We start from the raw sequence: 13,529 nt of genomic DNA, 5'->3' as shown, positions 1-13,529 counted from the left end.
GAAACACCGATCAGCTGCCTCCTGCACACTCCCCACTGGGGACGTGCCCGCAACCAAGGTACATGCCCTTGACCGGAATCGAACCTGGGACCTTTCAGTCCGCAGGCCGATGCTCTATCCACTGAGCCAAACCGGTTAGGGCAGGACACTTTTAAACAATGCACCAAAATTATGCCAATATTTTTTACTTAATTTATTCTAGAGAAAAACCTTTTGCTTGGCAATATAAATTTAATGTTATTTCTAAACAATTACATTTTAAAATTGCATCTTTATTTTTGGTTATTAATTAGCAATAGAGGCCCAATGCACAAAATTCGTGCATGGGAGGGTGTGTCCCTCAGCCCAGTCTATACCCTCTCCAATCTGGGACCCTTCAAGGGATGTCCGACTGCCCATTTAGGCCTGATCCCGGGGCCTGGTCCCTCCCAACTGCCCTCCCCTGCAGGCCTGGTCACCCCCAACTTCCCTCCCCTGCTGGCCCTGTCACCCCTAACTGCCCTCCCTTGCCAGCCTGGTTGCCCCCAACTGCCCTCCCCTGATGGTCTGGTTTGCCCCTAACTGCCCTCCTCTGCCAACCTGGTCACCCCTAACTGCTCTCCCCTGCTGGCCTGGTCCCCCATAACTGCCCTCCCCTGCAGGCCTGGTCACCCCCAACTTCCCTCCCCTGCTGGCCCTGTCACCCCTAACTGCCCTCCCTTGCCAGCCTGGTTGCCCCCAACTGCCCTCCCCTGATGGTCTGGTTTGCCCCTAACTGCCCTCCTCTGCCAACCCCTACACCCCTAACTGCTCTCCCCTGCTGGCCTGGTCCCTCCCAACTGCCCTCCCCTGCAGGCCTGGTCACCCCAACTGCCCTCCCTTTCAGGCTTGGTCCCTCCCAACTGCCCTCTCCTGCTGGCCTGGTCGCCCACAACTTCCCTCCCCTATCGGTCATCTTGTGGCAGCCATCTTCGACCACATGGGGGCAGCCATCTTGTGTGTTGGAGTGATGGCCAATTTGCATATTACTCTTTTATTAGATAGGATAGGAGAAGAGATAAGTAGTCAAATTCTTATAAACTTATAAAAAGAATAACATTAGACTCAACAACCTGACTATCAGCAATGAACCTTCAAATCAAATACAGTAAATACTGATTATGAGAATATGTGTGAATATAAAAGAATATGTGAAGAGATGATAATTTTTCCACAGTATATATACATGTGATTACTTTGTTCGCTATATTCCTCTGTTCTGGCTAAGGCCAATCCAAAAGGGAACAAAAGTAAATAAAAACCTTGATTGTTGGTGCTTGAGTTTATTAGAGTGACTGGAAAATTATTAGATAGCTTTGGAAACACTATAGGTACAACCGAAATAATAGTAGTGAGCAAAAGCAACTGTCTAAGGTACAGCATCATTGACTTAATGGAGATTCTTAGTTTGTCTGAAGAGAACATTACAAAAAATCTAATAGAAATAGTAATTATTGCAGTTATACTTTTAATAAAAAAAGCTTTTACTTTGACAAAACGGACATTTTTAGCTGCTAAACAGTCTAAATGGTTGATTTTTCAAAAGGCTGCTTTAACAGTCAATAAAATAAACATTTCTCAGTATATAAGTCATTTTATAAAATTAGGAATCGTTTTTCTCTAATTTCATATTAACTTATAAAATATAAATATCAAACTCAAACTTAAAGACTGAGCAATGTTATTTTATGCTAATGGTTTTTCTTTGGAAAATTATGCAAAACCATTTATTGAATGCTTACTCTATGCTCGGCATATGCTACACCCATTACCTATTTAATTACTTTAATAGACATGAGTTAATTAATCATTTTATTTATTTATTTATTCTTTTCTTTTAAATCTTTATTGTTGAAAGTATTATATGTTCCCCTTATTCCTCCACTGACCCCTTCTAGCTCACCCCCCGCCCCATGCCCCAAGCCTTCACCACTCTATTATTTTTAAATTTATCTTTATTGTTGAAAGTATTACAGATGAAAGCTGAGCAACCTGGGCTGTACAGAAGGTTGGCTGTAGAGAAGGTTGATAATTTACTCTAGGTCACACAGGTAATAAGTGGCAAAGGCATACATATGTCCCTGACAACAGAGTATGGGAAATGGTACATTAAGTCATGTCTAAATATCACCAAACATACCACAGAATAAATGGTTTTGACTGGCAAAATCGCAAAATCACTCCCATACTTCTTCCAGAACATTTATTTTGATCTAAAGTGATAGGTCGTAGATACTGCTCAATGATCACCTCCAAAAGCAAGTTTCCATGGCAACAGTTAAACCTGGCAAAGTTTTGACCTCTTTGCACTTGGTCTTCTCACACCCACCCTGTTCTTAGCACTGGCTTCATGCTTCACCACTCCAAATCGCTAATGAGGAACACTGTTCAGGAAAATTTCTGTAAGGCTGGCCTTTTGTCAACTTGTGAATTTCTTGGAGGCACATTAATTTCATCAAAAAGTTTTTTTATACGTATATTCTCTATGCACATTGTATTACACATAATCAAACTAATTTTCATTGTTTCATTTCTAATATACTACCCTAATAAAATCTAAGTAGCAAGATTAAAGATGAAAGCCTAAGGGATCTTTTGCTAACCCTCCTCTTACTTCTACCTTTTTATTTCTTTATTTTAACCTTTATTTTAACTCAATTTCTTTTATTTTATTTCCCCTTCAAAAGGCAAGGTGGAAAAACAAATTTATATGGATGATAAAGAACATAGATTTTTTTTAAAAACCACAACAATACAGCACTAGCCAGTTTGGCTCAGTTGATGGAGCGTTGGCCTGGGGACTAAAGAGTCCTGGGTTTGATTCCAGTCAAGGGCACATGCCTGGGTTGTGGGCTCAATTGATGTTTCTATCTCTCTTTCCCTCTCCCTTCCTCTCTGAAATTAATAAAAAATGTATATTAAAAAATTATTAAAAAAATAATAAACAATACAGTGCTGTGGTCACATCTGTCTTTAATCTATATATAATACAGCTTATCTCCCACTCTTTTTAAGCTCCTAACTGTTACAATTAAATGTACACAACTGAGCCTTGAACAACATGGGGGTTTGGAGTGCAGATCCTCTGCCTAGACAAAAAACAGAGAGATGGAAAGGGGGTGGGGGGGTGAGAGGGGAGGAGGGAGGCAGAGAGGAGAAGAATGGGCTGACTATAGCTCAAAATCTATCTATCACATGGAGAATTATTAATGGGCTTTGTAAAGCCAAATGTCTGCAAAGTGATCGAAGATTTCAGAAGATGCTAATGACTATGACTGTGGTGATATCTGAAGCCAAGCAGAGAGTGGGGGTGGGCAGGTTGGCTCTTCCTTCACAGTACATTCTATTACTGTGATACTAATTGGATCATTGTTTGCCATTCTGAAATTTCCCTTCTGCTTGTTAATAGGATTGGCATCCAGTCTATTCTCTGTACTTTCTTCTTTGGAGCAGCTTTCTATACCTTCTATGCTAAGTATGGACCAGTGGTTCCCAACCTTTTTTTGGCCATGCCCCACCTAAAGCACCTCTAAAATCCTGATGCCCCCCTGTGACATATAATTCTGATTATTCAAAAAGTGAACTCCTATTCACATGGAGGAAGCCTAAAAGGCCATTAACTAGGTCTAAACAAGCTTCCAAGAAACATGGCATCCATAAAAGAGAAAAATAAAAGAATGAAAGGACAGTTAAGTACTGTGGAAGAAATCACTAAGAAATTGTTTAAAAAATAATAATAATATGAAGTGATATTAAAAAATAGCAAATAGAGTTTCAAAATATATAATAGGAAACTGAAATGCATAAATATGTCACAATATATACTTATATACTGTATATGAGGCCCCTAGAACCGTAAGAAATGCAAAAAATACATTGTTAATAACTCATTCTCAAATTGCCCATATTAAAAATAAAAATGCTCCCTGTGGGACCTGTGCCGCACATTGGGAACCAATGGTATACCAGTGGTCGGCAAACTGCGGCTCGAGAGCCACACGCGGCTCTTTGGCCCCTTGAGTGTGGCTCTTCCACAAAATACCACATGCGGGCGTGCATGTACAGTGAGATTGAAACTTCCTGGCCCATGCGCAGGAGTCGGTATTTTGTGGAAGAGCCACAGTTAAGGGGCCAAAGAGCCGCGTGTGGCTCGCGAGCCGCAGTTTGCCGACCACTGGAGACCCTTCTCAATAAACATTCTTTATTGAGACAAGCAGGGATGAGAGGCTAGTACTCAACCTCCAGGGCACACAAGATTGTTACTAGGTGCATGCTCTCTACCCACTAACTAGTATCCCTTCACCTGCATTACAATAATTTCCTCTGCAGGATCCAAACACCATGGGGCATTTAATGCTCTTTGAAATGGGGTAACGTATTCCTTTGATGAATCATACCCTCTCTGTTCTTCCTTATTACTCTTCTACGCTTTTCATACATACCCCTCCCTGAAAAAGCTTATAAGAATAACCTTTACAGCCACTCCCAAACAAGTCTGTTGAGAGACCACCAAGATAATTTGTATAAATGAATGCTGTATTAGACATACAACATGAAAACTTCACACATACTAAAGATTTTAACCTATTGTTCGTGTATCAAATGCAGGTATGTTTTTATTATACGTAGTCCTATAAACAGACATTCTCATAGGATGCTGTCTGGTTCATAAATTGGAATAACTATTTGAAGTTATCATAATTTTAAACATAAATTCCCTTAATTAAACATTTCTCCTTCTAGGAATTTGTCACACCATTAAATTCAAATAAATGGCCAAGAGAGTATAGTATTAAACATAAAATGTGTGCCTCAAGCTCTGATTATTTAGAAAGGTAATGACTGAAATGGAAAAATAAATTTCCCTCTGGGTCATTTATTAGAAAGGGGAAATGTAAATTACATTTTCATTAATTGTCTTCATGTATTTGGGCTAATGTGGTAGTTAATAATATTTTATTAATGGTTTGGTTACCTTTGAATACACCACGTTTCCAAGAGCTTATGTGTAGAATATATGGAATTGCACTACCAGGTTCTATGGTGATGCTTTGCTTTCCCCACACTATGGGAACATTTGAAGATACCTGGAAAACAGAGTTCAAAATCAAGAACTATATGTCAACATTTACATGAAATCAATAAAACAAGCTAAAGCATAGGAGAAAATGAAATGTAATTTAAATACTTCCATTAAAAATGTTTCCTTTTAAATAAAAGGCAAGCCCCCAAACTGCTATATACAGTAGAAGAAAAATATGAGACCTATGAAAAAACAGAAGGAGGTTCTTGCAAAAAGAGCGATGTTTATTTTCTGTTGCTACTTGTAGCAAGATCATTGATGCTTAGACAATCTGAGTATCTTTTATAGGCAATGCTCCATTTTCTCTATGTAATTTTAATGTACAAATAATGAACCATTTCAATGAATTTCTATATCAATATTAACACAGTATATAAAGGATATTTAAGCAACATTTGACCACAACTCTGGTTAAACCCAACTTTCAGCTTACTTAGTATTTGCATCTCGCCACCCTCACTGCCCAGGCAAACACTAGTCTATTTTATGCTTCTATAAATTTGCATATTCAGGACAATCCATAGGAAATAAATCATATAATATGTAGTCTTTTGTGACTGTCTTTTTTCTCTTAGCATGATCTTTCCAAGGTTCATCTACATTGTGACATATATCAATACATCATTTTTTATGGATGAATAGTATTGAATTATCTGATATGAAACATTTTGTATATCCCTTCATAAGCTGATGAATGTTTGGGTTGTTTCCATTTTTGTCTAATTTGAACAAAGCTGTTCTGAAAACATACAAGTTTTTGAGTGGACATAGATTTTCATTTCTCATGGGCATACAACTTGGAATGGAATAGCTCAGGCAAATTATAATTCAATATTTAACCTTTTAAGTTACTGTCTTCCAAAACTGTTTTCAAAAATGGCTGTAATTTCCCACTAGCAATGCGTGATAGTTCCGATTTTTCTACATCTGTCAGTTTTTATTGTCTGTCATTTTAATTATAGCCATCCTAATGAGTGTAAAGTGGCATCTTATTGTGATTTTAATTTTTATTTCCTTAATGACTAATAATGTGGAATATCTTTTTACCTACCTATTGCTCATTTGCATATCCTTTTTGGAGAAAAGTCTATTCAAATTCTTTGCACATTTTAAAAACTGTGTTGTCATTTTACTTTTGTGCTGTTAGACATACTCCAGAAATAAGGCCCTTCTCAGATAGATGGCATGTAAATATTTTCTTTCATTTACTGGTTGGATTTTTCACTTTCTTCAAGGTATCAATTGTGTTTTATATAAGGTACTATAGCCATTTTCTAACATTCTAACTTTGAAGTCCAATTTATTTATTGTTTTGTCACTTGTATTTTTGGTGTCATATCTAAAAAATAATTGCCTACCCGAAGGTCATGAATATTTACTGCTATGTTTTCGTCTGATTTTTAGTTATGTTTATTAAATTTTGACCTATAATCCATTTTGAGTTTACTTTTGTACATGGTATGAGTTAGGGGTCCAAATTCATCTTTTGTGTGTGACTATGCAGTTGTCTCAGCACCATTTTTAAAAAACAATATTCTGTTTCATTGAATTCTCTTGGTATCTGTCAAAAATTCGATTAACCATTATTTTAGGAGTTTATTTCTGGACATTCTATTCTATTCCAATTATCTATATGTCTACTTTATGTCAGTACCACATTCTCCTTAATATTATAGTTTTGTAGTTAAGGGCTTGTATGTTTTAAAATCAGGAATTATGAGTCATCCAATTTTTTCCTTATTTCACAAGATTGCTTTGTCTATTCTGTGTCCATTGTATTTCTATATGAATTTTAGGATTACCCTGTCAAATTCTGCAAAAGTGTCAGTTGGGATTTTGATGTTGTGTTGAATATGTAAATCAATTTAGATAATATTGCCATCATAACAATATTAAGTTTTCTGATCCATGAGCATAGGATATATATTTCTATTTATTGGAAATATCTTTAATTTCATTCCATAATATTTTGTAGTTTTCAGTGTACATGTCTTGCCCTTCTTTTGTAAGGCTTGTTCCTAAGCATTTTATTATTTTTGATGCTATTGTAAATGATTATTAATTTCACTTTGTCAACAGTATGGAAGCATGGAACAGACTGTGGAATCTCAGAGGGAAGGCAGGGGGTTGAGTGGGTGGGTAGGAAGAGATCAACCAAAGAACTTGTATGCATATATGCATAACCCATGGACACAGACAATAGGGTGGTGGAAGCCTGAGGTGGGGTGGGGTTAGTGGTGAGGGTGGGCTAGATGGGGTCATGGGAGAAAAAGGGGGACATATGTAGTACTTTAAACAATAAAGACTTTTAAAAATTTTTACTTTGGATTGTTCACTGCTAATTTATAGAAATGGTTGATTTATATTTGACAGTATATCCTGTAAATCTTCTAAACTCATGTATTAGTTTTGAGAGCATAATTAGTAAATTTCTTATAATTTTCTATTTATAAGATCATGATATCTACAAATAGATATTGTATGATTTCTTCCTTTTCTGTGTAGATGCCTTTTATTTCTTGTTCTTAACTAATTGCACTACGTATGACCTTCTAGTACAATGTTCAATAAAAGGTTCAAGACTGGAAATCCTTACCTTGTTCCTGACCATAGGGAAAAAAATCATTGAATGCTTTTTCATTAAGTACGATGTTAGTTGTGGGACTTTCATAGATGCCCTTTAGCATGTCTCAAGCAAACAGAATATTTTTCAGGATAGACCATATCATAGGACATAGTAGTAAACAAAGCCTCAACAAATTGCATCATATACAGTATGTGTTTTAACAATAATGGAACTAGATTAGAAATCAGAAATGGGGAAAAATTTTGGAAATCTTTAAATAGATGAAATTTTAGACAACATAGTCCTAAATAACATGTCAAAGGAGAAATCCTAAGGGAAATTAGAAAGTATTTTGAGTCCATTTAGTGGATAATTCCTTTCTTTTATTGAACTTTTCAAATCCAGAATTTATTTTTTATAATTTTATATATTTCTTGATATTATCTTTTTATTGAAACTTTTCATTAATTCTTCAGACAGGATTCCTTTAGTTCACTGAACAATTTACAAAGGTTTGTTTAAAGTACTGGTATTTGTCTACTTAGCCAACATGTGGGCCCCTTCAGGGATAGCTTCCAGTGACTGCTTATTTTCCTGTGTGTGTGGGTGGGTTATACTTCCCCATTTCTTTGTTTCCTTTTTCTTTGCCTCATAAATTTTATTGTTTTTGTTGAAAAAATGTGCGTTTTATATAAGGTACTACAGCCATTTTCTAAATCAGATCATTGCTCCCCTATGTTTTGTTTTTTGTTGATTTAGTGACTTTTTGGAACTAATACTGTGATTCAGCATTCACAGTAGTGTGTACCCACTGAAGTCCCTGCTTAATTAGCTTCGTGGTCAGCAATAATTTGTCACAGGTTTCTTTAAATGCCTTGAAACAATACATCATCTGCCCTTTGTCAAGGAGCACTGTATATGTGTCGAAGCACACTTTGAGCACTCGGATAGTTATTTAAAACGGCATTAACCTTAATTTCCAGCTTACACAGTGCCTCTGTGTCAGCCAGAAATGGGAAAAATGGGATCCTCTCAGATCTTTCCTGGGCAACTGCACAATTCTGCACATGGATGTGGCCTGCATGTTCCCCAGGAATATGTGAAGCTTTTAAAATCCCCTAAGGATGTCTGATTCCCCAGATCTTCCTTTCAAGTTGTTGGCCACAACTGTTATTGAAACCTTAGGCAACTGCAATGTCAAACAATAACTGTTGAATAGTTTGGCAAATGTCCTGAGAGTATGAATATAAAAATATTAGGAAGACCTGGAACACATAATAAATATTAATACTTTCATGAAATATAATTTAATTAATTTAATAGGTGATATCTTTAATTACAGAAAGAGCTTCACTAAAAATTTACATTCTATAAGTAAAATAACCAGGTTCTTCAGTTTAGTTGTGGATTAAAATAATAGAAATATAAACTTTAATTATTAATATTTGTGAGAATTTGTTATGACTAGAATTCCACTTCTACATTTAATTAGATGTAGTTAATATAACATAATTATTAGTTTTAAAAGCCTACATTTTAAAATATGCATTCATTCTGAAGAATAAAATATTAAAAACCTATAGACATTAACTCCTCCATAACAACAAAATGAAATAAGCAATGCTATGAAATTTCAGGTTTTTCTCTAACTTGTTTTCTGCAAATTCTTAAAACAGGATTCCTTGCTCACCAGTAAATTCTGGACAAGGAAAAAGAGTGTTGGAAAAATATTTTTTCCTTATTTTTAGTAAATCTAAGTGATCATAATATTTCCTTCTTTCTTTCCTCCACTGGATTTTTTAAAGTTTTTTGGGGGTTTTGTTTTGTTTTTTGTTTTTTATTGATTTCAGAGAGATGAAGGAGGATGGGGAAAGCGATAGAAACATCAATGATGAGAGAGAATCATGGATTGGCTGCCTCCTGCATGCCCCCTACTTGAAATCACGGCTGCAACCCAGGCATGTGCCCTGACCTGGAATCAAACCAGTGACCTCTTGGTTCGTGGGTTGATGCTCAACCTCTGAGCCACACTAGCCAAGCTCCTTCCCTTCTTTGTTCCTTCCTCTTTCTTCCTTTTCTTTCTTTCTCCTTCCTTCCTTCCTTCCTTCCTTCCTTCCTTCTTCCTTCCTTCCTTCCTTCCTTCTCTCTCTCTCTCTCTCTCTCTCTCTTTCTTCTTTCTTAATTTATTTTAAATCTTTATTGTTGAAAGTATTACGTATATCCCCTTTTATCTCCCTTTGACCCCTTAGAGCAGCGGTTCTCAACCTGTGGGTCGCGACCCCTTTTGGGGTCGAAAGACCCTTTCACAGGGGTCGCCTAAGACCATCAGAAAACACATATATAATTACATATTGTTTTTGTGATTAATCACTATGCTTTAATTATGTTCAATTTGTAACCATGAAATTGGGGGTCACCACAACATGAGGAACTGTATTAAAGGGTCACAGCATTAGGAAGGTTGAGAACCACTGCCTTAGAGCCTGTCCCTACCACACAGCCCCACCCCAGGTCTCCACCAACCCACTGTCTGTGTCCATGGATGATTCATATATGCATACAAGTTCTTTGGTTGATTTCTTCCCACACCCCCACACATCCCCACCTTCCCTCTGAGATTAGATAGTCTGTTCCATGCTTCTATGTCTCTGGATCTTTTTGTTCATTAGTTTATTTTGTTCTGACTGGCTTATTTCGCTTAGCATAATACTCTCCAGGTCCCAGTTGGCTGTGCAGAGGCGCTGCCTCAAAGGGGGCAGAAACAAAGGGATGTGTGATGACCACAGGTCCCTCTGAGCAGGGGAGGATAAAAGGGGCCCTATGCTCTGATTTAAGCTTAGTTGGAGACTCCAGAGTGAGAGGAGCAGTTGCAAGGTTGTGGTCAGTGGCTAATTTGGAGGATCCAAATTAGAAGTGGTGGTGGCAGGGCTTGTCCTGACTACACCCTCCCTGCTGGGGCTCTGAGGTTCCCTTTCCTTAAAAACTATTATGTGCTTGATACTATGATTTATGCTAGCTTTAAAATATGGATAAGAGAGGCATACCCGTTTCTCACAATTTATAATATGGTGGAGAACAACAAACAGGTAAGAGTAATATGATGTATGTTTGATGGTGGAACAGGTATAAAAATGTTGTGGAAGCACACGAAATGGATCTACTCAGGTTTATGGGAATAGGTAAGGATTTTTGGAAAAAGTGGCATCTAGGACTTGCTCCAGACAATGAAAAGGAGTTACACCAACACTGAGAAATGGAAGATAGGAAGTTGGAGTGAGATTTCTAGCTGGCAGCAAAAGGAAATATTGTATACAAAGGCCTAAGTATAGCTGCAGCCAAAATTGGCAAGAGATGAACCTGAGCAGGTAAGCGTTTGAAGGATGGTAAATGCCACTTTGAGAAGTATGTGCTCCATCCTGGTAAGAAGAGTTTTAGCAGGGGAGTGACAAAATGAGATTTTCGTTCATAATATTCCCTCCATTTTCAATCCAGCAAGGAAGGGAGAAGAAAACCAAAGTACATATTTTTCAAGATCATAAAAAAGCAGAAGATGAACTCAGAGAATTTCTAAACTTTGGCAGTGCACTCTAAAACTGAATTCAGGCACCTGTGATAGCTATTTGAAGCTTCTTGTAAAGATTCTATTGGGCACACAACAATTTGTAGATAAATATACAAGTAGAAAGTTGTATTTTTGGATTAGTTGAAATAAATCAAGCAAAAGGGGCTAAGTGCAAAACTTCATAAAAATAAAGATTATACATTTCTTCACATTCCTACTATTACTCACACTAGTAAAGGATAGAATACACTTTTGTAAATATATTTTTTATTGATTTCAGAGAGGAAAGGTGAGGGAGAGAGAGAAATAGAAACATCAATGGTGAGAGAAAATCATTGACTGGCTTCCTCCCGCACCTGCAACCTGGGCATATGCCCTGGACGGGAATTGAAACATAGACCTCCTGGTTCATAGGTCGACGCTCACACACTGAGCGTTGCTGGCCTGGCTAGAATACACTTTTGAAATGTTGTGCTGATAGTTTTCACATTAAAATTTCAAAAGGTATTTAAAAATGCTTTTGAAAATACCTTTTCTTAACATGTGCAATTTCTTCAAGTGAAAATACACATGAAGCAAATAAGTAGATTTTAATATGTCTTTTGATTATATACTAACACTTAGAAATAAAATTTGTTTGGTCCTAATTCAGCTTTATAATTTCAATAACATTTAATAGCTGTTAGACTAATATAAAGTAGAATTTTAAGCATTCTTTGTGTGTCATTGCTTCATCTAGTTAAATAAAATTAAATATTTTTAAAATTTCCTAGAATTCTATATATTCATTCTGAAAATACTCTTATACTAAAAAAAAGTCTTACCTTAAATGTTATTCTGCTCTTTGTATGATTGGGCACCATTATGGTTCTATCTTCTGGGATCCCCACCTGACAGTGGGCAGTGATAGAGTCCAAGGCCACAGGTCTTCTACCAATCCCTTTCATGGCAAAGACATGCTCCATACCATCGGCTTTATTTTGTACAGTAAGTTTACCCTGTGACAAATCAAGCAAATTTCAGCTCTACAGGAGTCACATTTGGATTCCAAACAGCCTCTACTATCCTATTACTCTTGAGTCTGATAAATCAAATGAACATTCAAGGAGGTCAGTCATTGAGTCTTGCAGTTTATGTACAAATACCTCTACTGAATGAGCAAGATGAAATACCTGTGAAAACCTCATTATTTCTCTTTACTTTCTCTAAATACAGAGTTTATGCAGGTATTCTCTTAGATAGCAAATATGTGCATGTTTATATCCTTGTCAAAGAAATATGTCTTCAGAAAATAATTTCTGAAATACCAACTTGCTTAATGAATAAAAACGGTAGAAGCAATGATTTTACTTTGTTTAGTGTGTTATGTAAAAGTAATATAGGCATAAGAATTGGCAGGCAATGACATTGCACTTTTCAGAATGTTTATCCCTCAAGTTAAAATAATTATTCAGGCAGAGTGAACTCTAATGATCAAATTCATGAAAATATAACTTTTCTGCAAAAAGATTTACTGTAAATTATATAGGTTAATATCATACATTGTTTTGACACATTAATACTAGGTAAAAATTATCAATGAATACATACCATAACCTCACATTCCAAAAGAGGTTTGAATGTGAGAGGATATTGTGCTGTTTCACCTTGTTTGACAGAGAAATCACGAGGTCCATAAAAACATTCTCCTTCTATATGCATGTGACATCTCCAGTCATTCATTGTCCTATTAACCTAAAGCATGAAAAAGGTAGATAAATATAAGAAAGATGATATTTATAAAGTTGAATGACATATTAATTCTTGGTGCTTTCCGTAAAATTATATATTGTTTTCTTAAAAATCGCCATTTGAAAGTCATATTTGTTAAGAACAACTATGAAAAATTGTGAATATAAGGCACAAGAAGTCTTTTCATAGTTATTCTTAAATATGTCCTTTCAATGTCATACAGGAGCCTAACAGGTTGATCCATGGGTTATTTAATAGCTAAAGGAATATTCCTTTGTTTGACTTACTAATTGTTTAAATGATAGAATGGTCTTGTGGTTATACATTTTACTCCTAATAACAACTGGGTCATTAAAAAATGTTCTAACTGGTAGATTGCTTAGATAGCAAAGGTCACATATCTCATCATAGAAAATTTCCGTGCTTTGATCAGACTTCTGTTATGTCTTTATTAATTAAACAAATACAAAACAATTTATTAGTCAAAATTCAAAATTCCTTACAATTATGTTACTTTCTTCTATGCTGCATAGACACTTTGAGTAATAGATAGCCAAGCTACAGCCAAT

At 36.2% G+C, this 13,529-nt stretch overlaps 1 protein-coding gene across 1 annotated transcript in view; it reads right to left on the bottom strand.

The window, feature by feature from the left end:
- The window catches only part of CFAP47 (cilia and flagella associated protein 47), a 429,694-nt gene that overhangs the window by 99,773 nt on the left and 316,392 nt on the right, over positions 1-13,529 (bottom strand). Inside the window, 3 exon segments of the mRNA XM_014549721.1 lie at positions 4,994-5,105; positions 12,054-12,227; positions 12,820-12,963. Of these exon segments, the coding sequence (XP_014405207.1) occupies positions 4,994-5,105; positions 12,054-12,227; positions 12,820-12,963 (430 nt within the window).

Source organism: Myotis brandtii, unplaced genomic scaffold (assembly GCF_000412655.1).
Source record: "Myotis brandtii unplaced genomic scaffold, ASM41265v1 scaffold568, whole genome shotgun sequence".
NCBI lineage: Eukaryota > Metazoa > Chordata > Mammalia > Chiroptera > Vespertilionidae > Myotis > Myotis brandtii.
Note: the sequence above shows the minus strand (reverse complement) of the source record. Positions and strands in the feature narration are given on the sequence as shown.